This window comes from Streptopelia decaocto, assembly GCF_964273445.1.
Source record: "Streptopelia decaocto genome assembly, chromosome: 5".
NCBI classification, from domain to species: domain Eukaryota; kingdom Metazoa; phylum Chordata; class Aves; order Columbiformes; family Columbidae; genus Streptopelia; species Streptopelia decaocto.
The window spans coordinates 43317405-43344236 of record NC_138659.1 but is presented as its reverse complement, the minus strand read 5'-3'; the positions used below and the strand labels follow the sequence as shown (position 1 = coordinate 43344236).

The 26832-nt window shown below is 39.5% G+C and overlaps 1 protein-coding gene across 3 annotated transcripts; it reads left to right on the top strand.

Annotated features, from left to right (window-relative positions):
- The first annotated feature begins 512 nt into the window (after window positions 1-512).
- On the top strand, window positions 513-23697 carry MMRN2 (multimerin 2). Of its 3 annotated transcripts, XM_082052709.1 has the most exons (8): window positions 513-1323; window positions 12358-12480; window positions 13584-13690; window positions 14052-14177; window positions 14892-14960; window positions 16164-16337; window positions 17434-19344; window positions 20200-23697. In XM_082052709.1, the coding sequence occupies exons 1-8, from the start codon at window positions 1046-1048 to the stop codon at window positions 20586-20588; spliced, it is 3177 nt and encodes a 1058-aa protein (XP_081908835.1). In that variant the 5' UTR covers window positions 513-1045; the 3' UTR covers window positions 20589-23697. The 3 variants fall into 3 exon arrangements, with proteins under 3 accessions (XP_081908835.1, XP_081908836.1, XP_081908837.1); XM_082052710.1 differs by lacking the exon at window positions 14052-14177 and having other exon boundaries at window positions 515-1323; XM_082052711.1 differs by lacking the exons at window positions 14052-14177; window positions 14892-14960; window positions 16164-16337 and having other exon boundaries at window positions 516-1323.
- Window positions 23698-26832: the final 3135 nt, after the last annotated feature.

The window sequence follows — 26832 nt, the reverse complement described above, 5'->3', positions numbered from 1 at the left end:
GCATCATTCTCGCTCATTTTATTCTTAACAATGCCAGGGTGCATCACCCTGCAAGATAGTGAGAAAAGAAAAACAGCTTATGACAGCAACAAAACTAAAAGTAGCACCATCAAGTAAAGCAAAACCCATAAAAAAACTACCTCTAGCCTCCAATGCCTTTTGTTTTGTTTTTTCAGTTGTTAGGATGTGGTGATGAAGGAAGCTCTTTACAGCAGCTCTTGGCAAGTGCTTTTTTGTCACACTAATTAAAAATGCACAAAAACCCCCAGGTGTGAGATCCAAAGATAACAACCTGAATGGAAACTCTTAAAAATGTTCAGTAATTCTGACCTCTCTGAAAGACTACTTTATGAAAATCTTCACTTTGATAGGAACAAATCATGTTTCACAGAGCTACTTTGCAAAGGCCACACAAAAATGGATGTTTGTAAACTTTTTTTTCCTGTGCATTTACTTCTGAATCCATTAATGCCCATAATTTGTTGTACATACCTTAAATATTCTGCTGCTAACGCCAGGATACTTAAGACTTTAAATTGCAGTAAAAAAACACATGTGCAGACACTGGAGCAGGCAGGTCTGTGACATTTTCTGGCACTGTAAGGAGAGTCTGTTACACCACTCAGTATTTTCTTTCCTTTCTTTTCTCTTCCTTTCCTTTAAGCTAACATCCTTTTCCTGTGCTGAGGGAGAAGGCAGTTGATAAAAGCCGAGTTCCTGTTCACAGATAAGTTTAGAAGGCAGCCAAGCTCAGAAGTTCCTTGAATAAGCTATATTCCTACCACCTCTCTTTTCCCCCCTGTCAGAGACGTTTGAGCCCCACACAGGAACTAGACTCACATTGTTCAATAGCCACGGACATTTCCACAGTAGCTGGGAGGGTCGAGAGCTTTTTCCGCTCTTTGTTACACTTTTTTTTTTTTTCCCCTTCCTTCTTCCAACTTTCCAGTTAAAGAATATTGCTGGGACATTCCTGAATTAATCCAGGCTGCGCTTCAGAGAAGAGAACAACAGACAGGTGCAACCGAGTGGGAAAAAACCCACAATGCTAGTGAAGCTTCTGCTCATCTGTAATACAATAGGGTTGGCAACACTGGTCAAACACTCAGACCATCATGGATATCATGATGGTTCAGTGCACAAGCCACGAATTTATGAGACCTCTGCATACCACCAGAGGACTCGTCCGTCACAGGAGGAAGAAAGATATTGGGAGGCAGAAGGGCTCAGGGAGGATACTCAGGATTACCCTTCAAGTATGATCTCCTCACATCAGGAAGAGAGAGAAGATTTTGAAGCTGCAGGCCCACAGTCCCGAAATGGGTAAGTACCCCCATGTGTCTGTCTTACATGTAACGGTACTGCAATCCTGTGTGATACCTTTATATCCTGTTGAAAAATTACTATTTTCAATAGAAGTTTCTCATTAGAATATATACGATTTTAGGGATCAGTCTATATCCAAACAGGAGGGGTTTAAATGTTTTAACTACAGAAACAGAAATCTGAATCGCTTGTAGAAGATGAAACCACAGATGGGACCTTCTTTTAGTCTAGTCCAAGTCAGCAGAATGGGGCTAGGTCTCTGGACACACCTGGCAAATATGAAGCTTTCCAGTTCAGCTGTAGCACCATAAAACAAAACACTATTTCTGGCAAAGCAAAACTAGATGAAATTAATTTACTGACTTTTTCTGATCACAAACCGATGCTGATTATTTTTGCTGATCATGACAACCTTTGCCCATTATCAGAAAGTGCCTGGCTGCAGACTTAGGCCTTGTAAATGGAGAGGAAAAAAATGGAAGGCTGTCAGCAAAATAAAAACAGTGAAGAGTAAATGTAACAAAGCAAGTTATAATAAATAAGCATGATGATGACTACAAATTCAAGCCCCCCAAAAGGTTTTCATGACAGTGAAATGCTTCTCGTGGTAATCTATAGCAGAAGAGCAGCCATCCTGGGTAGAAAAGGCATGTACTTTCACTAGAAAGATTTCCAAACACTATGATTTCTGCAAGTTTTACAGGGCACGTAAGTAGGTCTCCAAATGTTTAAAATAGATGAAAACCAAGCAGGACAGTGAATGAATCTTTCATAGCCCTGATGGATGGGTACTGCAGAGCCCTGCTTGGGAGAGCTGAAACAGCAGCACAGTGAGTGCTGTTCCCAGCTCAGCACTTTAGCATGCCCTGGAATTCTTCCCTCTTGAGGAAAGGAAAAAAGGAAGATGGAAACAGACTACAAAACCTTGTTCATGTCATGCTTCCCTTTCATGCAAACTGAAGTATGCAATCTTGTTTCTAATCTCATCTACATGTAAAATTAAGGCCTCCCTCCTCTGTGTAGCATGGTGAGTGCATTAAAACCCTGTTGTCCTTCATACTACATCTTCCCACAAATCTGTACCTCCAACCATTGACCTTAAGTCATTTTCTAAGGCCTGTAAGTGTTGACTTCCAGTTTCCTGATGGGTAGTGTTCAATAATGACATGCACTGTTAATTCATCAACTCCTGGTTAATGCATTTCAGACACTGTCAGAGGAAGGAAAACAAAGTCTAAGTGGTACTCAGGACTTCCATGTTATACTGCAAGGTGGTAATCATTCGATTGCCTGTTAAAATGCCAAAGCATTCTGAAAATTAACAACCAATGGTAGGACAAGGGGTAATGGGTTCAAACTGGAACACAAGAGGTTCCACTTAAATTTGAGAAGAAACTTCTTCTCAGTGAGGGTGACAGACACTGGAACAGGCTGCCCAGGGAGGTTGTGGAGTCTCCGTCTCTGCAGACATTCAAAACCCGCCTGGACATGTTCCTGTGTAACCTCATCTGGGTGTTCCTGCTCTGGCAGGGGGATTGGACAGGATGATCTTTGAGGTCCCTTCCAATCCCTGACATCCTGTGAACACTATAAGTACTATGAGAATTGAATGGTGGAAAAAGTTGCATGTATAGGTTAGCAAGATGCTGCGATATACTGTCCTAACAGGGTTTTCTTCCCTTGCTCTGTAACTTTGTTCAGCACTAGCTTGTGTTCAGTACCAGCTATTACTCATCCTAATTTCCTCCCAAAATACTTCCTCCTTTTATCGAGATAGTTGCATAATGAGTCAAATCATCACATTCTTCCCAATTATAAAGCTGTTTTGATGACTACAGACAATCAAAATTTAGCCCGGTAGTAACTTTAAGTTATTTGTTCTTTTGCTAGACAGTGCACACAAATCCAGGAAGCCAGCACATCTTATGAAAGAAATTTGAGACTTTAAGAGAAATTATGTCCAAAAGTGAGGGTAGAGAGTACGAGTAAGGGGGGTCAGCATAGATCGCCTTGTAACTGCACTCCAGATTCTAAAAGTCATTGCAAACAGTTGAGGCAATGTACCTTCAGAGCCTGAAGTCCTCAAGGGTGCATCAGGTGCCCATGGCTGGAATACTCTCCTATGCACAGACAAGCAGTTGTAATGGATCTGGTATTTCCTCCTTACAAGTGTGACACATGCCCCGGAAAAAAACGTTTAGGAACCGGGCTTTTATTTCTAAAGTAGAGAGCAAGAAAAAAAAGCATCAGGAGTTAATCAGGAATTAAGAGATAAAGGAACATAAAGACATGCCACAAAGAAGAGCCTGGCTGCTGGAAAATAATTTTCTACCCAAACTAAGTCCCTCTTCTAGTTTGCTTTTAAAATAAGATAATACTTTGTTTTCAGAACTAGGAAAGAAACAAATGAAATGTATAGAACCTTTGTCTTCAAGACAAAGTTTTGACTCTCATCATTTTCTAACAAAAATGATGTGTTTTTTCCAACCTGTTGCTATTTTCCCCATGTATTAGGAATAGCAGTTGTTACAAAATATTCTCAGATTAAAAAAAAAAAAAAATATATATATATATTATATTTTCTTATTGTAGTTATTTGAATAATTAAGACTATGACAACTAGTAACTAGTCAGACAGAATCCTCCGGTTTCTATTTCAGCATGTAAGGTGAAATGACTCATTAGATCCCAGTCAAATGCTTGGATATATTTCATTTAAAAAAAAACCCAAAAGATAAATGAAGCATCTAAAAGGTGCAATTCCACCACACGCTATCTCTGACAGCAAAGCCTAAAGCTGCCTGTATGCTCAGTTGGCCTGACCTATCAGTCAAGTAACACTGTAAACAAGATCACTTCAGTGTTCCAGGTTAAAAATAAACTTAGGAAAAAAAGCAGAGGTTATTCTTAACTTTCTCTCACAGTAAACACACTGACAGAGTTGGTCCCCAAATGGTTGACTCACCCAGTAAGGGAGCAATTAAAGCTGGTTTCCCCAGCTATGAAAAAGTCTCATAGGTCCTCTCCTCTGTCTTTCCAACATGTAATCGCTGCCAAGTAGCCCCTGTTTTGGATTTGCTCTCTCATTGGGCAGGTGGTTTGGTTCTCTGTCTTTCCCTTTAATCTGCAGCAACATGCACCTATTGGGACTTTTCTTACAATGTGTTGGCAGAAAATGAAAACAAACAATCAAACAAACCAAACCCCACCCCCTGCATTACAAATAGCAAAGGCAGAAGTCACCCTTGATTACAGGAAGGCTTTCTGATGTCACCCAGGTACATTGCTATCTCACTGAAACACACGCCTCTTCCTTTAATTTGGCACTGACACAGCCACAAAAAAGTAGGCCTCTTTTTCTGACTGTACAGGGTGTCAAAATACAGAACAAGTATCTTCTGAAGTAAAGATAAAGCAGGGAAAATCCAAATCAGTCTTATTCTAGGGGAAATCAGAACAATGCTCAGTCTTAATAGCTTATTTTCTTTGTCTGCTTTTACAGGAAAATATCCATTGATTTAATTAAGACCAGTTTCACACTGACTCATCCAATTCTTCCAAATTAGTCAGGGGCTTTCTTAGGAAGCTGATGGGATACTGAAGTTCACCAACAAAGGCACATAGAATATATGCTTAAAATAAAACGTGTTTGGATGAAATGCAGCCAAACGCAATCTTCAGCCCCTGACATCCTGCAAACCAGTGGAATGGCCGCTGAGCACTCAACAATAGCCTTCGTGGTGCCAAGTTCATTAACAGAAGCAATGGTTTCCTATCAAAGTAAGGCACTTGGCTCCTTTCAGGACTTCAGGAAATTCTCCAGTTAAGCTTTTGCCTCAGACAGTGACTGCTGACCAAACCCATCACTCACTGTGATGTCCCTCCTGCTGAGCTGCAGGGGGAATGGCTCCCCGTTAGTGTATTTGATGCAAATGGCACAGCTTCACTGCACACAATATAGGAGTTATCGAACTCTCTGTGCCCAAAGCATCATTTCATTTCCTTTGTTACAAAATGCACTAGTGCAAGCTGCAGCAATTCATTCTTTCAGCAGATAGCAAGAGATCTCGTTTCTGCACAGCCACAGAACCACTATCAGCACTATTACCACATGGATCTGATGCCTTCGTACTCCCGAGGGTCAATGTGCCTTGAACCCATCAGTGGCCAACCCGGAACCAAACTACACTCATGCCCAAAACATGATCAGGGCAAACCCTGGTGCACATTGCACCCAGAGTGCACCCTGTCTGGGAAGCTTGTCTGCCTGCACATTCTTCACTCGCTGGCATCAGCACTGCTGTGCTAGCAGGTGGTCAGTGGCTGCGGTTCCTGCTTGAAGACAAGGTCTGACAAGGAGTGAGTGCTATACTAGGGGTGAAATTAAGTCAGTAGGAATCAAAGGATGAAATCCAAGTGCAAGCTGCCCTCTGAGAAGGCCGCTGGGTTCATATTGTGGGGAGGATAATAAAATGAGGCAATGGCTGTGATGCTCTGTGAAGAGGAAAAACCTCTTGCGTTTACATCTCTGAGGTAGCTTGTACAACAGCCTCCTTTCTCCGGAGCTGCTGCTCCCAGTGAGGCTCCAGGTTCAGGACCAGATTTGCTCAGAAAGCCTTTACTACACTAAGTCTTTAGGACATTCTGCAGGACAAGTCCCAGCTGGTAACAGACCAACTGGGTCTACTGTTGGAATAAAAGTGGCATTCAAGCAGCATTGCTCAGGGCTCTGGAAGACTTCCAGCACTGTATGGAAATCCATATGTTTGAAATTACCACTGCCACTCTTTTCAGACCAGCTCATTAAGGAAAACCAGAAATCAATTAGTCTACTTAAACTCCAGTGAAAACCAGGGTGGTTTGTGGGATAAGTCACAGGAAGATCCCAGATCCTGCCTGAGACAGAGCTCTGCTCCTCCCAAGGGAAAGACAGAGAAATATGAGTTTCTGCTGTCTGATTGTAATACACGGCTGCTGGCTGCTTGGAAGGAGATGGAGAATTCGCTGCTAGACTATCAGCAATTAGTTCCTGTCTGCTAATTAAAAAACCAGCGGCACACCATGTTCCCTTGGAGAGCCAGCACCTTTTTCAATGCCTGAATACCTTCTGCATTCCATAACCAATAAAAAGATAAGTCTGTCCTAAAACTGACATGCATAGTTGTAGTTTAGTTTAATTTAAATGTGATATTTTACCTCTGTTTTATTGAGGCTACTTTTGCTTGCCAGTAAGAACTTTGATGGAAAAACAGAAAATAGATTATTCCATAGCTAATTCTGCTTCAACTGGTATAAACGTGGAGTCATTCTGTGTAAGTTAGTGCGAAATCACTTGATTAAATTAGAAGAACACGGTCCTCTGTTGTCATCCTGTAGCACATTTAAGCACCAATTATTGCATATCTGGTGCCTTTTGCACAGTATAGAAAAGGAAAGTGTCATGGCCCGGAAAGTTTTGCCCTTCGTCAGTTGTAGACACAGGAATGGCTGGACAGGAGTTTTCCAAATAATTATATACACTGGCTTCCTTGAGAATAGAAAGCTGAGGAAACCGATGTGAAGGACAACTTGGTTGTACAGCCAAAGGAACAACAAAACTTACGGAAAAACAACAGCCTGAAGTCATGAAGCTTCTGTTCAGGCAAAAATTCCACTGACCTTGGAAGTGTCTAAAATTATGCATTGCAGAGCCAATCACGAGAACATGTAACCAAGGAAAATAAAGCATGTAGGTACCTAGCTGATCTGGGGATGTAACTCACACTCACTATCATGCTGTGATTGTTGCTGTAGCAGTGTATGAAGAAAGAGACGACCCTGTGTTCATTTGAGCAGAGTGATAATTACTGCAGACCAGCCATCTCACTTTATCCCCTGGTTCTGGGGGTTTTATTTTCTTATAAGGTGGTCCAACCAAGTGCTAGAAGCAGAGATAGAACTACATGCATTATGAAATATTTCTGTAAAAGCAGAAGTAGTCTCCAACCTAAGAAAAAAATCATTGTAAGATCAGTTTTTAGTTTAAAGACCTTAAAGGTTCAAATAAAAGGAGCTTAAGCTAAAACAAATTCACTGAATCTTATTTAATAGAAAAAGCTTTGTCATGAGATGTATTTAATCTCAGACAAAAGAATACACTTGCCTCAAAAAAAAGGCAAAAGTGGACAGATGCATGTAAAGACACTGTTTTATAACCAGATTAGAAGAAAGCTTAGGGAAAAAAAAGCACCTAGTCTAGCAAAGAAAATTATTCAGATACCTTTTTTCCCTGGATGAAAAAAAAAATTAAAATATTATTTTGTTTGGAATGTAAAAAAAGGAAAAGCAAATGAACAAATTAAACATCAGTAGCCCTGGATTTACTAGGCTTCCCTGACATGTTGCTCTAACTCACAGTATTGTGATAAACATTACCGTTCACCAGAGTGGAGAGAAAGCTCTTCTGCTCTCCTCACATGAGCAACTCCTTTCTACTCCTCACTCTCCTTGGCAGCAGAAGCTTGAATCAAAAGGAAATCATTAAAGAGAATAAAAGCAGAGGGTGTTAAGTTGGTTATATATTCAGTGAATGAAGTGACATAATTACAAAGCAGGGAAAAAAAAATACAGAAGCAGAACACAAAGCTGCTGTGTTCCAGAAATCAGCTGAATAAAGAAAGCGCTATTTGTGCAAGAGCAGCTCTTTGAAACTTCATAGACTGAGTCAGAGCTCACTGGAGCCAGCGGAACAACTGCTCACCTCATTGAACTTTAGATCAAGCCTTTCTAAGTCTTCCCATTGTTCCACATTACATTAAAGAATGACATATTTTCTCTCAAGTTTAATACAGTTAAGTATTTTTAGTTACAGATAGCAAAGTTTCCTTAAAGGAAGCATTTGACAAGATGTGCAAAAAATACTGCAATAAAAGCTTCATCTTTGGGCACATGTATCATCTATATTGCAGCTCATTACAGACGGGAAAGACAGGCCTTATTCACTTATATGATGAAAGAATAAATTTTGATAAGCTTCGTGGAACTCAAAACCCCTAAAAGCTTTTGTGATCAAAACATGATATTATGTAGCCATCCAGCTCCACAAATAAGCTTCTAAGATCAAGTGAGAAAGAACTAGTGAGCAGACACTAAAGAAAAATGGACATAAGAAAATGTGACCACCATTAACAGAAGCTTTTCTTGAGAGTATATCAAACTCCCTTTTCTTCATGGTATTCATTCTGCATAATGCTAATAACTGTCCAAAGCAGGCGTCGAATTGGGATCAGCTGTTAATTCAATTTCTGATATAATGTCGCTCCCTCCTACAAATGGGAAGCCCAACATATACCTCCAACACATTAACAGGTTTTGAAAAGTAATCCTCATCTTTTCTATTAAACGTGAGTGCACATTTACATGTGCAATAGAGCAAAAGTACTCACAGTCACACAACACCACAACCTTGCTCGCACACGAGCTGATGCATGTAAACATTTGGCTTAAATTTGTGTGGCTTACATGACTCAAAGGACTTGTTTGGGAGCTGTGTATGGTGGGAAAAACAAATCAGCCCAGATGGTGATTCATGGGGCGTGGATTATTTTCATTAGGAAAGAACAAAACACTAAAGCCAAAGAATTCTATTTTAAAGGAGGTTTCCACGCTGAATGCCTGGGTCTGGCAGGCATCCCATGGGCAGGTCCAAGATACTGCACCTAGCGCTGATGCCAGCGAGCTCCAGCCACAGCACTCGGTCACTGTATTCCCCAGAAAAACAGCAGAGAGGATCTGAGGGGAGAAAAGCCACTCCCCAGCTCTGGCTTGCTGGGCACGTGAGAGAGGGCAGCCTAAAGACAAGCACAAATCAGGTCTCTGTTTGAGAGTTATTCCTCTCCTGCTGACCACTGACAAGCAATGGAGGCTGATTTAGAAAGCCTGGCAGACACAGGCACATCTCAGAGGCAGGCATCAGCCAGAGCATGTGTGTCAGTCTGCTGGCTTCAACTCAACTGCTTGGTGACACAAGCAGAGTGTTTGGCTCTCCAAGAGTAATGAGTTAATAAACTTGAGGATTTGTCCTCTGGTTCAGTCCCATAGGAAACAAGACTCCCATTGATAACAGGCACAAAAATTCACCCAGTCACTTGCAAAGGCCTTAAAACTACAGCTCACCAAAAGAGCTGTTTTGGCTTGCAGTCCCAGCCCAGGCTGCAGACAACTGCTTTCCTGTTCAGCTTTCCCAGCGCTGCAGGCTTTGCCAGACTCCTCCCCCTGCTTCTAAGAGATGAAGAGTTTTGCTTGCACGGGTGCTCGCTGAAATCAGAATCGTGTTTTCCTTAAGAAGCAGGGAAGCAAAAAGGCTGTCTGTGTCCCAGCAAGCCCAGTGAAATGTTCCCAGCCAGCCCGGGCTGCGTGCCCTTTCCTCCCGTGCTTTCCAGCTTCCCCCCATTCTCCCAACTGCCCGGTCATGGCAGCCACAGCTTCTGCTTTTGTGTTGGACTCAGTTCCCCATTGTTCCTGCAACTCCCTCAGAGAGGCAAACTTTTTCCATATATGTTGACTATCAGAGATTTGGTTCCTGTCTTCCCATTTAAAAATATACTCCTTCGAGTTCAGCTGTTCTTCACCAGACACAGCTCTCTCCCCCACACACAATGCTCCACTCCATTTTAACACAAGCTGAGACAAACTCATTGAGTACAAGGGCCCCATGATCTCTCCAAATACCCCAAATAACATGATCAGTACTGCGTAAGGCCTGATACTACTTTTGTTCTGAGAAACTTGATTTCTTAAGGGAAAGGAATTCAATAGTATGCATGACAGCATATAATAGGATTTCTGATTTTTCTCCAGGCTTCTTTAAAGCAGATATGCTGCATATGTTGATACCAGCAAGCTCTAAGGCTCATAGTAATGGCTGCGACTATACCGCATGCTGTTTTACTGGAGGTAGAACAGCAGAGCCCTAGAGCTGTCAGAGAGAAAAATGCAAATCACAGGAAAATAGCACCTTCTCATTTATCAGGTTTACTCTTGGCTATTTAAACTGTACAGTGACAAACTTTTGGGTACTGAATTGCCAGCAGCAGTATAGGAAGAACAATGCTTAAAAAAAAAAAATTAAAACCAAAACACCATAACAACCAGTTCCTGTCATTGCTAATATACCTGTCACACGGACATCTAACATAAAGGTAGTTCAGTTTTTAAGGTTCAAGTGGTCTTCAACCAGGACAGCTAATTTCAGGACAATTAGAGAACTGTTTCCTCTACAGGTGTTTTACTGTGAGGTCTCAAACCCCTTCGGAACTGAATTCATGCCAGTCTTCCCATCTGGAAAACAAGACTGCGACTGAAACTGTGGAGTCGGGTATTTCAGTTCGGAATAGCCAGCAAGCATCAAGGGATGTTTGAAGGAGCCGCAGGTTCTGCTGCAAAGGGCAGAGCTGGATTTCATGGGCCACTGGGGAAGATGGAGCCCTTTGCACCCTGTCTGAAGCTGGCACAGGCTGTGGAAGGTCACCAGTTCCGAGCCTAAACCACAGAGGCTGAGCTGCCAGAGTCAGTGTAAGACCCTTATCCCTCAAAAACTGCACCTTCATTTGAAAAGAGGAACTAAATCAAATCCCTGCTTCCATTTCGCACGACAGGAACCAGCCAGGTTACCTCCCAACCTGGCAGCCTGTTTGGACCTGTCTGTATAGAGACACTCTGGAAAGTTAAGTTACATTGGCTAAAACAGTGCAAGTGGTATATATTTTTTCATTACTCTCTCTGAACTGCTCAAACCCACCTTTTCCCTAAGGACGAGGATTAGCACATTTTAACATCTGTATGTTGTTAATGGTATGTGGCAACTTCCTAGTGGCTCTGCATGCACACACAGTACTGGAAATAACCATGGCAGGTGCTCTCCTACTACAGGCAGGACATGGAGCCAAACTTGTGTGAAACACAAGGCCCTAGACTGTCTTTAAGACAAGTTGTCTGTAAAATGCAATTGCTGGTTCAGTGACTCTTCCTCTGAAGGTTTCGTGGCCAGAGTTAAACAGTGAGATGGCAGAGACTACTTGTCTCCCTATAGCTTCTTTGTCCATAGCTGTCACATCCCTTCTCTACAGGATCCTACTCGTAGAGTCCTTTGGTGTTTAACTGGTGAACTTCTGTAAACACACTTTCTGAAACAATCTGTTGAATACGCACATAGTTGCTGAACAATAATTGCAATTACTAATTAATCAGATGCTATTTTTTCCATTTCCCATTATAGTCGTTATTACTTACTTCCTGTCACTTGTGATCTTGGATTTTAACCATCAAACTTCAACCAACAACACACTTCCATTTCTTGACTTGGAACTTTTGAAAAGGAAGAGGCTCATCTACACTCTGGGATAAACAGATGCCTATACATTTCTGAACTGGAAAATTTACCAGACTAGTAAGACTCATGTGTCCTTGCTATAAGCATAAAATTAAAACTCAAGAAAACCACCCTCATTTTTCCAATATTATTTTCCTGCAGGTGATGGGAGAAATTATTTCAAAGCCAGTCCAATGAATAAAGTTCAATCAGTCACTACATTATCTTGAAGAAGTAATACTTAGGAAGGCACTGATTATTAATGGCGTTTATGTAGGATTAAGTTTTCAGAAGCAGTCTGCCTCAACCTGATGAGTCAGTCATTAGGCATCTGAAATGGCAACATGCCAAGAAAGGCAATTTGACATTTAAAATGACATTAACCTGCAGGTTATCGTGAGATGGAAATTTCTCTTGCTAAATGAAAGAACTGGAAATGGAACTAATGCATCAAAGTTCAGACAATCAACCCTTCTGTAACAAACCCCGATAAACATCCCAAATGAAAACAAAAGAACTGGGAGTGGAGGGAGAAGCTAGCAAGCATTTTCTACTTTCCTCATCATCCAGCTGAAAAAAAAATATAATAGAAGACCTTTCTGCATTTCTTCCTTGGCACTGTTACAAGCAGATACTTCAAAAGACCTACTTCAAATTCCTTTCCCATGTCTTTCTTCCACTAGGAACTGGTGTTCCTTCACGCAGTCCCGCCTGGTAACATACATAGAAGCCTGCATGAAAGAGAAGTACATAGTCAACTCCCAACAGCCCTGTCTAAATGGAGCACCAGACTGCCAGAAGATCATGTAAGTATCCTAAATAAAAACAGCGAATGCAACAGAATTTTCTCTGAAGCATCTGCATGACATTCAAATTATTTAATGACAGATTTTAAAAAGAATTAAAGCATCTACTCAATTTAATACCAAAGTGATATAGGATCTGATTCACATACCTAATGTAAGAGGCATTTAAGTAACCTGTGCAAATACCTGCCTTTCCAAGCCATAAAGTACAGGGGTACATGGTGATTAAGTGATTTTCCAAATCTACCCACACTTATGCAGAAAAAAACAGATAACATACCTCTCCTATTATTTTCAGGTCATAATATACACATATAACTTTAAAAAGTTCTGCCTGTGGCCATCTGTGAGACCACCTCATGGCAGGCATTGGAGATGTGCGGTTGCCCAATTGCTCACTCTTGCAGAAGGACTGGCTGCCCAAAGAGTACTGGGGAAAGCCAACAGTGTCCCTTAAGGCACCAGGACTGATCCGTGTTTAAAGCTGGGAGTCGTTGAATCACAATACCCTTTTGAAGTGAAATAATATTTAATACTCACCTACATGTTTTCACGTCTGTGTAGTCAAGCTGATGACAACAATGCTTTTGTTATTTGTTAATACAAATTCTCTTTCTCTGGACATAAAAGTTTCACGAGTATTTATAGTGGAGTTTTTCACAAATTTTTAATCTTCCTTGGTGCCAGTGACATTTTGGAGTATTTGTTAAAAACAACACTTTCTCTACAACTCATTGGAATATTACAGAAGTAAAAGCTCACTCTACACTTGATTGCCAAAGAATCTATTACAATAAATATTACAGGTGCATTTCTGAGAGTTACATAAATTTGCCATCTGTGACATTTCTCAGACTCGAGTCAGATCAGTGCCTGCATGTTTGGAAAATCTCTCTCCTGGAGAGCAGCAAAATTGCTGTGGATGGCCTCAATGTTTTACTAAGCAGCAGTGACACAGTTTACGATGCATTTCTTAACTGTATTCTGCGTTAGTCATCTAGGAGACACTTGGCACCAGACTGCTGCTAGAGTCAGTGAATTTACCCCGAGTGACGCCAGCTGACTAAAAGTTGCTATCTAATGGCCAGACTCTTACTCCCCAGGTACAGGACCGCTCTGAAGCCAGTCTATCAAGTGAAACAGAAGGTTTTGAAGTCTTTGCAGTGGAAATGCTGCCCTGGATTTATTGGCAAAGACTGTGAACAGCATGGTAAGGAAAGCTAGAGAACATGTGTGAGAATTAATAACTAAATGCTAGTCACAGTGGCAAGAAATGATTGCCTGTTTGGTTTTCCTTTTTTTTTTGAGAATGGCTGCCTTACTTTCTTTGGTCTGCTATGCCCCAAATCACTAATACCTTGAAACAAGGAGTAGTTGTACTTAGCTGCAATTAGTAGCTAACAGCATTAGCTACTTCTTCTGTTAGTAGCACCTTTGTGATCTTTACACATGGATAAAGGTATTTGTTTCCCTGGGCCTGTCAGATGTACAAGTCCATCCAGGAATGCCTAATTCCAGGTAGAAACTGGTGTCACCAGAAAGCAACACCAGTATGTGAAATGTCTCTACAGCCAGTTTACAAGATGAAGTTACCTGGCTAGGGAAATTACGACATATCCAAGCCCAAGCAAGCCAGACAGCACTTGCTCTCCAGCCTGCAGCGCTGCCTCTTCCCAGAGAATTTAAATGGATAAAAGGTAATTCCCTGTAGTGATTAAGGCAACCATGACAAAAACGTCAGTCGTGTGAGAATTTTCACACAGTCTTCATCTAACTCACCTACCCAAAGAGACTCCCTGGATAAAAAGGGAGTTTCTGTTTTTATCTCTGTAGGTTTAGCTTTTCTTCACAGATTTGCCTTTTAGGTGGTGCCCAAGCCTGACCTTCATTTATAACGTTGGAAGGATATTACCAAATACAGTGCTTTTAGTTTAGTCTCTTCCTTCGTTACACTTGTTGACCAAAACCAGCTCTCTCCATCTTCATCTACTCATTTGTACAGCATCACTCACTGGAGCTGGTGCCATTAGAAAGTTCAGGTAACTGCGGAACAAGGAAGAGGAATTTTCAGAGCTTTTGACAGGATCCCCCAGGAAAAAAACAAAACAAACAAGCAAACAACACACATATTTGCAATAGACTCATTTATTAGGAGAAATAACTCAGTGTAAGTTAAAAAAAACACCCCTACTACATAACATTATCATTTATCCAATGTTGTATGCTAGTGCCATACCGTTAGCAAAGTAATTTCTCCAGACAAGATGTTCTTTCCCTAAGAAACCTGCAATGCAGAAGCCTGGCTCCACCTCAGTTACGCTACACGTGAAATTGCCCTGCATTGTTTTGCTAAACTGTAGTAGTTTCTGCATCTAAAACATCATCACAGATGTATTATATCTTAATTGCAGATCCTAATTTTATTCTGGTGCCAGAAAATCAAAATGAAGGCCAAGAAGAAGAGGAGTTCTCAAACCACAGTATGTGATTGAAGTTATTTTGCTTGCCATTCTTTTACTTCTCAGTCACTGATCAGAAAAAGAGACCTATTTTTTAGCTGCAATTTTAACATGCTAAGCTATGGACAGTATCTCTAGTGAAAGCATTCTTTGGGAAAGTTTTTTCACAGCTACATTTATGGGCATAAATGATGGCTTTTGGTATAACAGCACATGAATGCTCTAGACAAAACATTCTAATGTTTCAAAGTCGTATGCTGGCTGGTCACGAGCGATACCCAGTGAGAATGCCAGCCGGGACAGTGGCATGGATGTTTAACCCCTTGCTCTGCACAACACGCTCACAAGTCTTACCTGAAAAACAATCTATTAAAAATGCTATTTCTGAGCAGCTACCCAGTAGCTTTGAGTTTATTATTATGAGGTACCTAGATTCAAATCTCAGGCACTCTGTCCTACCAATCTAAGTGTCCAAAAAGGACTTCTTACCCTCTGGGAAATGGTGTGGCCTGCAGTACTATCAAGTATCTTCTAGCAGTTGGCTTCAGGGTAGTACTGCAGCCCTGAAAGAGAGTCTTCTTTACATTATACTCTCAGCACTGAATGAATAAGCAGTTGCTTAAGTCTATAAAACATTAGATTTATATGTCAAAGGTAATTCTGAAGGGTAAGAGATCCCCAGGACGACACAGTTGGGATATACCAGTTTCTGCAACTCTTAGTGTACACTTTGAAATCTACAGCTCAAAATAGCAGGTATTTATTTAGAATAACATCAGTTAAAGGGCCCCTCAGCAAGAGTCAGATATGACACACTCTATGCTCCTGATTCCTTACTGAAGCACCACAATTGCTCTTCCCTGCTGTCCTGTTATTCTAGGTTGTTAAACTTTTCAGTCAATTGGCTTGAAAGGAGTTATTATTCCAGAACATTTTGATGGTGTGGGGAGATTTTAAGTGAAGAGCATTTTAATGACCTCATGGCTAGCACAGCTGATGCCCTTCTGTTAATGTTTAAATATATTAGGTTTTCATCACTGTTGAAAAAAACCTTTGCAAAGAAATAATGAATTTAGGTGCTATAAATCAACAAACAACCTAAACGTCAGTGCAAAATTTTCAGAGCAAAAGGTACACAGGTGTTCTCAGAGGTCTTGTAGGAATACCTGTCGCCTGGTCGCTGCACTCTATTGCATTACTTTGTTTTTTTAATCTTGTGATTAGTGTCAACACCTGTGGATTCAAGAGAAATGTTGGAAGTCATTCAAAATCATGAGGCATTACTGGATGATCTTCAAAGTGATATTCATCAAGCAGTCAGCAACTTAGGTGACTTACAGAGAATATTTGAGAACAACGGTACAAGCATGGTGTTAGAAGTGAACCAGAGCAATTCAGGTGAGAGGTCTGATGCAGAATTATCGGCCTGACAAAAGGCCCTGTAAAACCACGCAGACCAGAGAGAAAAACTGGAAAACAGAAAAGCCCTGATACTCCTTGGTCTGCTGGTTATTTCTAAAGAGAGTAAAAATTGATGCAATTTCAAGACAAATTAATGAACCAAATTATAGAGTAACTTGAAATGGGAAATGAGATGAAAGGTGGATTCCTTTGTGCTTCCCTGGAATTTCAGAATATGACTTAACCATAGAATAAAGAGGTTGCTTTTACTTCAAATTTGTTAGCTTACTGTTCTGCTTCTACAGCTGCTTCTTTTCTATGGGGATGCAGAGTTTAGGTTTGGTTTTTGTTCTTTTTCCATATTCATGCTATATACTCTGATGTGCAGAGTATCAGACTTATTTATGTAAAAAAAATGTAATATCCAGCCCTTCTCTGGAACATTATTCCTGCTGTGGGAAAACAAAAAGAGATAATGCATTTGACCTACAAATATATTTTCTAATGATACAGACTATTTTCCTCAGTGAACTTCAAGGCATTTGAGGTTTGAACATTAAAGTTAGAAGTCAAGCCTTAGTATAATTCATATCTAGTACAGATACTCCACAGATTTTTCAAGTTATTTAGTTGTGGCCTGGAATATTCAGCTGCTAAGATGCTGTATAACTTTGTGAAGTAGAAGGTGCATTGTAGAAAGCATCAGAAAAAGAACAACATTATGAGACAGTTAAACAAGCAAGAGCCCACCAGCTAAGGATTGTTGTGAGAATGGGCAGTTACAGCCACTTACAAAACTATTTGTCCAGGGTCTTCAAAACGCAGTATTTTCATGACTTAAATGTGGCAGTCGATACCTATCTAAGTTATTGTCTGCAAACTCAAAGACACAATGTGCTTCACAATAACCTCAATTTAAAATCAGGCTTTTTTTTGCAATTGTCAAAATTTATCACATGGTCAGAATTTGGGGTGTAAGATGGCAGTTACTATAGAAAAAATACACACTTGAATTACCCTGGCCAGATTAAGAAGCATTCCAAAAGCAGAATTTAAATTTAATGAGTTATTTTTTTCTAAACTGTGTTAACAGATCTACAGGAAAGGCTTCTGCAGCAAGTTTTGTTTCCTCACGTGGAGAATTTTCTAAGGAAACATTTTAACCCAATGTGGGCAAGCTTCAACAGAAGCTTACAGAACCTCTCGAATATGGTAAGAAACCTGTCCCATGACGTGGAAGCCAACAAGAGAAGCATAGAAAGATTCCAAGAGAACATTGTGCCCAAGAAGGAATTCCAGGAGCTGGGAACTAAGTTTGAATCAAAAGTCCAAGAAAACCTAGTGAAAGTTGATCAGGTGAAAAGAGATATAGAGAACCAATTGCAAATGCAGCAGGTGAGTATTCACCATAATCTCACCATGATCAAGGCAGATACTGACACAAAGCTCAAGAAGTTTCACAAGATACAGCAGTTCCATTTCTTAGCTATGAACAACAGCATAGCAAACATGAAACAAGAGCAAAACAATCTTGAAAATAAATTGGAGACTTTGAAAAATAATTTAACAGAACTCTCCTCACATCATGGCCCCAAAGATGAAAATACCCAGTTAACCATCAGACAAATAAATGACATTCTGGCAGGGCATGCAAAGCAGCTTAAAGAACTTTACATGGAGTCAGATGTGGCCTTTCAGAATATTGCAGTTTTAGAGAGGTGGTTTAAGGAGTTAAAAAAAAATATCTCAAAGTATAGGCCAGAAGATCTTACAATAACTTTAATGGAGAAATCTCTTATTATGGAAGAAAACAAAGCAGCAATGGAAAGGCAGATATCAGAGCTCAACGATACTCTCTCAAATCTTCGGGAAAACTATTCAGATCTGTTGAGGTACATGGAGGAATGTAATTGCCAGAGGATATCTTCTGACACCGATGTACTGGAGGAAGATTTAAAGAATACCACGTACTCCCTTGAAGGCACCCAAAGAACCTTAAAGGAGATGAAGCACTTAGAGTCAGTTTTCAGAGATCTCTTGAGGAATGAAATTGAAGAGCTCTCCTCAGCTTTTCCATCTATCCACCAGTCCCTTAATCTCCGTCAAGAAGAAAACAGACAGCTTCAGTTGCAAGTTACGGCCTTTTCAGAAGACATAGGTTTATTGAAAAAGAAAGATGAAGAAATTCATCGACACATCAAGTATCTCAACAGTTCTTTTGGCTCTCTTTTGGAAGACGCCATGCGTCATGAAGCAGCACTGGAAGCTTTACTAGGAGAAGAATTTATGGAAATCTTGTTTGAAGATGATCCTAATATCCTAATATTATCAGTATCTCAGGTGCAAGAATCTCTCAGACATATCTCAGATAAACTCCAAGAACAAAACGTGACTTTAGAAACCCTTATGAAGAGATTTCATCTCTTGGAGAGACACCAACAGAATAGTCACCATGCTCGTACATCTCCTAAGCATCACAAAGAAGAAACACAAACATCCTCTACTCTAGATGAAGTTAGCAGTCAGCGCAGCATCGTAGAACATATGGAACCTAACTATGAGGCTGCAAAAGATGATTCCTTGGATAGCTCAACTTATAATGATATAATGACTCTGAAGAATGATATCAAACACCTGAGCCTGGCAATCAAGATGCATGAATCCAGAAGCAACATGAATCTCTGCTGCAATCATACAATAGCAAATGTAATTGAGCCACTCAACATTTCTGTGGAAATTCTCTCAGCAGATTTAGCAACCCTCAAGTGGAAGCTGGAGGAACATCTGCTGATTTTTAAAAAGCTATTTGGAAGCAATGAAGAACTAGTTGCCTCAAATATAAGTCTGGATGTTACAAAGATTCAGTCAATGATGACCAGAAAAGTGAGAGGGCAACAGAAAGGTCAAGGCAAGCAAAGAGACAAGAAAAAGCCTGAGAAGCACAGAGAAAATATGCAAATGATAAATGGAAGAAATGCAGTGCAGACAGAACTTTTGGAAAAAGGTGAGTTCTTTTCTTTTACGTGCTCACGTGTGGGTAGCTTCTTTCTGGGCCCTGCTCTAAGTGCTACACACATGGCATATTAATTGTGAGACCTTTCAGTATATTGTGGGATGCTGGAAGGAGAAATTCTTCCATTATTTACATCTTTTGTTTGTAGATGCCCATGTTAATGTAGCAGCAGTTTTCTCTTTTAAAGCTGACGGGGAGTGCTAGGCTTCCTGGTCATGTTTCTTTTTCCTCTGCTATTTGAGTCTGGAAGGAGTATACTCAAAGCACCATATGCTGCCTAATGTGCAGATACATGAAGTGAACTGCTAGAATTCACACAAGCGGAACAGGGAGGACTGACCAGACAGCACACTCTAACAGCTGAGCTTCGGGGACGAGTTTTCAGTTTACACTTGACTGTGTCCATCCAGTTGCCTTTCCCCGGGCACATGTGGTCATAAGCACCTGGTAATTACAACCACCACAGATTAAGCCCTGGCTTTTATGACTGTAGCCCTTGTTATGGGCATATAACATAGAGCAAAAATCAGCCCTTTTAGGCACATCTGTGCTGCAAAACTGTTGTTAAAACTGAAAAAGCAGAGAATGTATTTCAAACTAATTATTTTTAGGACAGCATTTTTTTTTCCTGGATAGTCTCAGCCTTTTACTTTTTTAAGAGTAGTGGTTCAGATATTTCCAGGGAACTATCTGACCTAATCCCAGACACATACTCATTTCAAGCATTTAGCTCTATAAAGAGGCATACAGAAATGAGACTGAGAGGGTTTCATCCTCCCTCCCACTCTGATGATCCTGGGGAGACAACAGTGCTCACTGCTAAAACCCTGTTTCTTTCTTTTTCAGACTCATTGGTGGCATTCCATGTGGGATTCTCAGAAGGAAAGGATAAAGAAAAAACTCTGAGGTTTAATGAAACTTACCTCAATTATGGAAACAGCTATTTCCCTGAACATGGGTACTTTAAAGCACCACATAAAGGTGTCTACCTGTTTGTCATCTCTGTGGAGTTTAGTTCAGGACCAGCATTAGGACAACTCTCCTTTAGCCGTGGGTACAAAAGAACCCTCTCGAGCAGTCAGAGGAAAACACCAAATGGAAACACCATGACTACTTTTGCTATGGCAGAAATGGAGAAGGGGGAGAAAGTGTCCTTTGAATTGCTGCAGGGCTCTATAGTGAAACGGAGTCCACCTGGGACAACAATGGCTGGATTCCTAATATTCAAAACTTGAATAGTGACATTTTGTTTGATTGGTATCTTTCCATAGATGCAATGGATCAATTTACTATTGCTTCATCTGTGATGTATTCAATCCTACTGCATGTGTTTAAACATAGCACTACCCCAGATTTGTCTTCATGCTTCTTTTCTGGAAGTGTTTGGCTTTTGATTAGTTGCTTATGAGCAGCAATGGGATTTTCTTTCAAGTGATAACTGTTTGGACTCCAAATGTATCAGCACACACATTCCCAAATCCTTCCACTGTGAGAATTGCACCTAATTAGATAAATAGGTTGGGTGGGACTTTCTTCTGTAACACAAATAATTTCTCTTTTCCCCTGGCAAGAGTATTCTCCCATGGCAAACACCCCTACCACTGGCAAGGAAAATATTTTAGGAAGGACTGTATATATCAACTCTCCTATTTCGTGAACAGTAGCTTAAAACCAAGAAGCCAGGACAATTTCACTTTTTAGCTCTCTGTGGATCACAGGCAGCCACAGACTGTCTTGGAAACTTCTGCAACTCATTCCTATTCAATGTTCCAGTCTGTGCACAACATGAACACTAGAAGAGATAGATCAAACCCACTAAGATGGGTTTGAAACCCACTATGCTACTACTTGTAAGCAAAGATCTTAGAAATAGCACGATCTTTTTGCTTCTGGGTCTGTGTTGTATTTCAGCTACACTGCAGAAGTTTGATAGTAATATACCACTGTTAAGATGAATGACATCTACATTTAGATATAAGGAAATAAAAAAATACTGGTGAAAATGCGATCCTGAAGAATATAATTAATTCAGCCCAGAGTTCAGCATTTAGTAAATAGTTTAAAACCAACCAAGAAAACAACAGCAAAAAGGCAAGTTCATTGATCTACTGTCATTGTTGAATATCAGTAAAACAAATAGCAGATTTTCTGACTGTAGAGTTTTTTGAATTTCCAGAATCTCAAGATGACCATATCTGGTCATGTCCTAAACTTTTCTTCTGTAAAATAAAATATCCCAAAAGCTTTCATTTTAAACAAGTTCAATTGTTGTGGGATTTTTCCTTGGTTATCCTGCTATCTTACAAAACAATATTAAAACAATTACATTTGCCAAAATGAAATGCATTTAGAAATTTCCAATATATTTGATGAAAGAAATACATTCTTCTTATGTATTTTATACCTCTATAAGGTAGCATTTTTTTAACAGAAATCTATCCTGCTCTTAAGGGGTTTTCTCCCCACTTGCTTGTATTCTAAGCAACACTAAACTACAAAATTATTAAAAACCACATTGTTACCAATACACATTGCACTTCAGAGAATAGTTTCACAAGCAGTCAGTATGTATCTTTTGAAATAAAGCTACAAAGCAGTTTCAGCTACTGATTTGCTGAGAAGATTCTCCCACTCTGAAAAATACAACAAAAGAAATGATTAAAAATGATCTCCCATCTGCTCCTCGCCAGTGCTGATTTTCACACAAGATTAGCAGTGAAGTCTCACCATTTACCTGGAGATGCAGAGCCACATCTCGCACTGCTCTGTGGCAGGCAGCACAAAATGCCTGCAAGCTCAGTCTCGTCTTCTGTCCCACAGATTTCTCAAATATCTGAGGGAAGGAAGAAAAAACGTTCCAGAGGTGAAGTGTCAAAAAGGAAGAAAAGCATCAAATTGTAAGATTGGGTTCATCCAGTACAAAGCTACAACACTGGAGTGACCCAGACATTTTTACCAGTGGTTCCCCAATTCCAGGCTTTTGTGGGGGCAAGGTTCTGCAGTGCCCAGCCAAGCATGCTGTCTGGGTCAGGGCAGCTCGAGGAATCTCACCTTCATTCAGTGCACACCAATTCTGCAGCTACCAGCTCCGTTCCACATTAAATAAAGACCACGCGTATAGACATTTAGAAACACCTGAGTTAGTTTTAAAGCTGTGACAGAAAGCTTCAACTGGAATGAAAACCATCCAGGTACTTAGAAAAGGACACGGTAGGTAGGAGATAGAACACCAGTTCATCCAGACAGGATTTTCAAAGGTTTGGCATCCTTGTGCTTACCAGGGTTTACTTTTGTTGAAGAATAAGCCAGACAAGTTCAGAGATCGTCGACTCCAGAGTGAACAAAACATTAACAAAGACGTTTTCATATATGAATTCTTCCAATATGATCTTAAGTTAGCCACCTGCATATACAGAGAGGACATACTTGACTGGAACACCCTCACTTCTAGACTGTGAAGGAAAAAAAATTAATGAAAGATAATGAGTTAAAATATTCTATTGGCTGTATAAGCCTTTTTTTTTTTTTAAATGAATACAGCAGCTTTTCTGTAAAATTCCATCTAAATGAACTCTCAAATACAAGCAAACTATTTGACTACTGATACGAATTTCTTTAAAGCCCCCCACAAACACTTGTTTTCTTGTTTGTGGCTTTTTGGGAGGTTGGTTTGTTGGTTATTTTTTAAGATTAACACAGCCACATCACCATGACCTGTATTTTCAGGCAACAGACTAGAGGAAACCATTTTAATGAAGAGATGGGAGACTCCAGTTTAGGACCTAAAAAATTTGCCACAAAATCTGCAAGAGGACAAGGATGATTAACTGACAATTGAAAGAAAAAACATCTGATTGGCTCAGTGGAATAAGAATACGGGATTTTCAAACATGAAAAACAAATAGAGGCTGACCATAGGTATTAGGAAAAGAGAACTGTCTGTAGGAATAGACAAGTTGCTTCAGTTTATCTCATAGGGGACCATCTAGACTAGCACACCTGACTGAGGCATCAGCCAAGCATGAGTAGGCACAGAAACATGTATGCTCACTCCACAATACAGACATATATACCATCAACCCAAGCTTCACATTTTTTTTTAAAAAAAGCTTCCAACTTCTCTCAGTACTTCCCAAAAATCCTACAACTGCCACAAAATGTTGCTGATAGCTCAGGTTTCTGGATTTCTAGATGAAATCATTAACCTTTATAAAAAGATTTTTTAAAAGCTGTGCATCTTAATGCCTTTGCAAAATTATTTTGTTACTGAAACTTTTACTGCCTTATGAATGTCAGTATTTTATAGTGCTTAACATTTTGAAATTAAAGTCTCCTTACATTTTTTTCTCTTCTGTTACTAAGATGATCTCCTTACTTTACTCAAAATGCAAGTAACTATCATATATAATCAATTTTACATCCATCAGTGCCTGAATTCTGCAAGCAGATTCATCTGAACCCATTTTTGGTCCCCACAGCAAGCCAGTCTCTGAAGTCTGTGGCGGTCGCCCCTCATGAACCAGATTCCTGAGCTGGTCAGGTCACAGTACTGGTCCTCTCATGACTCAGGCTCACAGCTGCTATTCACTTACCGCATTAACATCAGTGAGAAAGACTGAAGTGGTATTTCGGGGAGAGGCGAAGATAAAGAATGGATTAGCGAATTAATGGAATTAAATCTGATCCTTTATGAAATTAGTGATACTTCAGCAATTTATTTTTTAGTCATTCAATTCACCAACTACTCAGTATACTTCTTGGCTTGCACACAAAATATACATGTGGTGTTCTTAAAAGTATCGCTGGATATGGCTGTTTCAATTCTTAAATACTGATGCAAACTCATCAGTAGCACATTTTTATACAGAGGTCAAAAACAGTCGCCACAAATAATAACATTGTGATGTTTATTATTAGCAGGCAGTAGAATTTATTTTCATGTATCAAAAACTCCTCATTTTTTCAAAAGTATCCTCTTGTCTTTAGGATATAGCACCACCCTGTGGCCATATCAAGAAGCAACATTAGAGGTGGGGAAAAGTAAGTACTCATCAAAACAAAGACTGGTGCAAAAAGTTTGTTACCCACAGTATTTTCATTACATGCTCCTGTAATGCTAACATAGAAATCACAATTTTCAATCCAATTATGATCAGTGTAATCAGTGAAGATATCCCACAAAGTAAACGATAGCCACAATCATAAGAAAAATGTTTACTTTGCCAAGATACTGATGGTAAGGAGATCAAATCTTCGTACAGTATCATTTCCTGGCACTACGTATTCAGGAAAAAAAAAAGGTTTTAAACTACATACAGTCAAGCCTTCCACTGTACTTGCCAGAATTCTAATACAAGAATGCAACACTTGACTTTATGGGTTGGGATGGGGGAAGTGTTATGATTATCTTTAAAATATACTGATAACAGTTTGATTATGTATGATGCTCAGCTATCAAAACTTTCTAGCTATTGTAAAAAATGACCTTTAAAGCCAAGATGATTCCTGATCAAAGGCAAAAAGAGAACAGAAAAGTGAACTCACAGTCAGTACATTGCCGCAATAAGAAAATAAATTTGGAGATTTTATAGAATTGAGTACTCACAGATGACAGATCCCCTTGATTTGTCTTCATTTGCTTGAATAATAAAAAACAGAGTGAATTTAGCAGGCTACCCAGAAGCACCTGCACAGTTTCATAACCAACAGCCCACATTAGCTCAAATCTCTTAATCTGGATATCACTACACAAAAAGAAGAATGTTGTACACAGAGGGAACAAAAAACATTACAGAGGAAGCAAAAAAGTTAGAGAGTCCCTTACCCTTTTATTTTCTCTCTTTTTACTTAAAGAGATTGAGGCAAATTTATATGGATAGAACCAACATGTAGTGAATTTGCATATGCTCAAATACAAGAATTATTCCATGTTGATTTGCCTCTGACTTTGCTGTAAGACAGGGTTAAAAATCAGGAGAAGAAAGCATTGGTTTTACTCTTGTGCCCAAATTTAGTCCAAGCAATACAGAGCCCGAACTTACAGAGCACCAAATAATACTGAACAACACTGAACAATAAATGTGATCATTAACAACGTATTCAAAGACGGTTGGGGGAAGAATTAAAAAAAAAAAAGCCCCCAAACCCATAAACGAGGTATTAAAAAGTAGGGATTATTTAGTTACAGTATTATGATTTCCAAGTCATTACATTTTCAAGGCAAAATTTTATAGTAACAAAACACATAACTAATGTGTACTAAAATAAGGTTATTTACTTAAAAATGATACATTGGACATAATCTGTGTACAGAACAAGCAATTCAAGGTAAACTCAATAAGGCACCTTCTAAAGCAGATGCTGTACAAAATACATTAGTGTGTTACATTTTTAAAAGAGTATTCTACACTTCTGGCATATAACACACACAAGAGTGTGACCATTTGTCTTGTTCCACTCTTCTTCCATAATTTATTTACAGCTTCTCTAGGTTAACTACAATGTTATTTATTCTTCTTGTATACAATATAGTACATTTCATTTTGGGCATGGCATGTCAGAGCACAAATGTCACTACACGATGTGGGCTTCTGTAATTGCATTCCAAGGTAACATATTACAAAGCAACAATTACATAAGATTTGTTCCAAAATTAGAAGTAACGTGCACTCCACTTCTGCTCTACCAACCAAGGCTAATTCACCATGGCCCCATAAAGCACCGTATCGTGCACCATTGCCAGCCATTGAGACACCACCCCTATTTGGAATAAAGATTATGGGCACAGGATAAAGACTTTTGACTTCAGAGGCACTGTCAGAAGAATGAGGAAGTGCTAAATCATTTTTATATTTGACAGAAGATGCGTACATAACTTCCCTTTAAAAATATCTGCAATAGCCAAAGAATGCTTTTTCACTTAATACCTTTGCTTTTCAAACATTTTAGACCATTAAAATACAGTCTGTGAATACAGAGTAGGCGAAATGTATCCAAATTATTCATTTTATAAACACATTCAAATTGTCATTTAGATCAAGGTCTAAAATTTGATTCTAGACTACTATGGAGATAACGTAAAATATTGATTTTACCTTTTAATCGATACCTCAAAATAGACTAATTGAGAAAATAATTTGAGAAAAGTGATGTACATTGGGAAAACTGTCGATTTCTTGAGTAAAACTCAGGAAAAATTATATATTGAGTAAAACTTGGAATAAACTCAAAATGTAAACCTACATTTTTCTGTAGTAATATCATGTTTCTTGGGGAACTTACAAGTTAATCAGGAACACAGAATTGGTTCTTTCAGTTGCTCTAACAGTAAGATTTCTGTAAGTGACTCAAATTATTTTCCACCTAACTGAAACCACATAAATACAAAAACTCCCCTCCATATATGAGTGTTTAAGAACTTCCAAGGCACAATCTTGATATTCCTCAAGGTTTTTTCCACACTTCTGACTTTTATATTAA